The 2,865-nt window shown below is 42.0% G+C and overlaps 1 protein-coding gene across 1 annotated transcript; it reads right to left on the bottom strand.

Moving 5' to 3' along the window:
- Window positions 1-309: 309 nt before the first annotated feature.
- Window positions 310-1,539, bottom strand: LOC135813690 (uncharacterized protein DDB_G0271670-like; the record flags this gene model as incomplete). Its single annotated transcript, XM_065326731.1, has 1 exon — window positions 310-1,539. A coding segment is annotated over one exon (1,230 nt), but the record flags the coding sequence as incomplete, so codon positions are not given.
- Between the last annotated feature and the right edge of the window lie 1,326 nt (window positions 1,540-2,865).

Genomic DNA, 2,865 nt, shown 5'->3' with positions numbered 1-2,865 from the left:
CGCAAACAGGTGACTGCCCATCGCATAAGGCAGACTGACAGCTTACAACGGAGCTGACCCATGATAACCGATACGTGTAGGTCGACGTTCTTCTCAGCAATCAGGCATGCCAGTGTCTTCAGTGCCATTGAGCATTCTCTGCCAATCATGCCCGAGGTAGAAAAAACTAGCGGTGTAAACGTACCTCTGTCAACTACTACTACTACTACTACTACTACTACTACTACTACTACTACTACTACTACTACTACTACTACTACTACTACTACTACTACTACTACTACTACTACTACTACTACTACTACTACTACTACTACTACTACTACTACTACTACTACTACTACTACTACTACTACTACTACTACTACTACTACTACTACTACTACTACTACTACTACTACTACTACTACTACTACTACTACTACTACTACTACTACTACTACTACTACTACTACTACTACTACTACTACTACTACTACTACTACTACTACTACTACTACTACTACTACTACTACTACTACTACTACTACTACTACTACTACTACTACTACTACTACTACTACTACTACTACTACTACTACTACTACTACTACTACTACTACTACTACTACTACTACTACTACTACTACTACTACTACTACTACTACTACTACTACTACTACTACTACTACTACTACTACTACTACTACTACTACTACTACTACTACTACTACTACTACTACTACTACTACTACTACTACTACTACTACTACTACTACTACTACTACTACTACTACTACTACTACTACTACTACTACTACTACTACTACTACTACTACTACTACTACTACTACTACTACTACTACTACTACTACTACTACTACTACTACTACTACTACTACTACTAGGAAGCGTGTTTTTATTACTACTATTACTACTACTACTACTACTACTACTACTACTACTACTACTACTACTACTACTACTACTACTACTACTACTACTACTACTACTACTACTACTACTACTACTACTACTACTACTACTACTACTACTACTACTACTACTACTACTACTACTACTACTACTACTACTACTACTACTACTACTACTACTACTACTACTACTACTACTACTACTACTACTACTACTACTACTACTACTACTACTACTACTACTACTACTACTACTACTACTACTACTACTACTACTACTACTACTACTACTACTACTACTACTACTACTACTACTACTACTACTACTACTACTACTACTACTACTACTACTACTACTACTACTACTACTACTACTACTACTACTACTACTACTACTACTACTACTACTACTACTACTACTACTACTACTACTACTACTACTACTACTACTACTACTACTACTACTACTACTACTACTACTACTACTACTACTACTACTACTACTACTACTACTACTACTACTACTACTACTACTACTACTACTACTACTACTACTACTACTACTACTACTACTACTACTACTACTACTACTACTACTACTACTACTACTACTACTACTACTACTACTACTACTACTACTACTACTACTACTACTACTACTACTACTACTACTACTACTACTACTACTACTACTACTACTACTACTACTACTACTACTACTACTACTACTACTACTACTACTACTACTACTACTACTACTACTACTACTACTACTACTACTACTACTACTACTACTACTACTACTACTACTACTACTACTACTACTACTACTACTACTACTACTACTACTACTACTACTACTACTACTACTACTACTACTACTACTACTACTACTACTACTACTACTACTACTACTACTACTACTACTACTACTACTACTACTACTACTACTACTACTACTACTACTACTACTACTACTACTACTACTACTACTACTACTACTACTACTACTACTACTACTACTACTACTACTACTACTACTACTACTACTACTACTACTACTACTACTACTACTACTACTACTACTACTACTACTACTACTACTACTACTACTACTACTACTACTACTACTACTACTACTACTACTACTACTACTACTGGCGTCGGAATCTATTTATTGTGCCACATGGAGCCGTGGGTCGGCGGTTTGTGGCTCTACTGGCTGACCTCATGCACTCGTTTGCTGTTGGTGGTGCAGCGCGCCGGCATGCCTGGGCGGCTGTGGTCGTGGCTTCCCAGTTGCTCCTACAGAAGCCATGTGCTACCCAGTACGGGGCTTCGGCACCGCACCTTGATCGGCGTCTCGGCCTATGGGAATCTGGGCGGATTGGTGAGCTGCTGCGCGAGGGACGGTGCCTCCAGGCACATTTGCCCCCTCTTCGGGACTCTGGGCCTCGGGAGGCAGATGGGCAAATTGATGATATGAGATTCAGCAAGCTGGTCTTCTCCGGCAGAATACAATCGGCCATTCGTCTCGCCTCATCAGCCTCGTCCGGTGGGGTATTGGCGATGGATGAGGTCATGGACGCCGACACTGGGAAGACCGTGAGAGATGCACTTCTCGAAAAGCACCCATCACCTGCTAGCCCTGACCCGAGCGTTCTGGTGGATGCGGCGGACAGGCCTGAATGTGATCCCATTCTGTTTGAGAGGCTGACACCCGCCTTGATTAAACGCGTCGCTCGCGAGATGTCCGGCTCATCCGGCCCGTCTGGCCTTGACGCAGAGGCTTGGCAGCGAATGCTGACATGCTACGGAGCTTGTTCGGACCGGCTGGCTTCTTCCATGGCGGAGACCGCCAGGCTTCTGTGCAGGGAGGATGTTGACCCGGATTCCTTGGCAGCCTTCACTGCGGCCCGGCTGATTCCGCTCAATAAGAACCCGGGCGTGC

This window comes from Sycon ciliatum, chromosome 4 (assembly GCF_964019385.1).
Source record: "Sycon ciliatum chromosome 4, ocSycCili1.1, whole genome shotgun sequence".
In the NCBI taxonomy this organism is placed as follows: Eukaryota; Metazoa; Porifera; class Calcarea; order Leucosolenida; family Sycettidae; genus Sycon; species Sycon ciliatum.
Note: the sequence above shows the minus strand (reverse complement) of the source record. Positions and strands in the feature narration are given on the sequence as shown.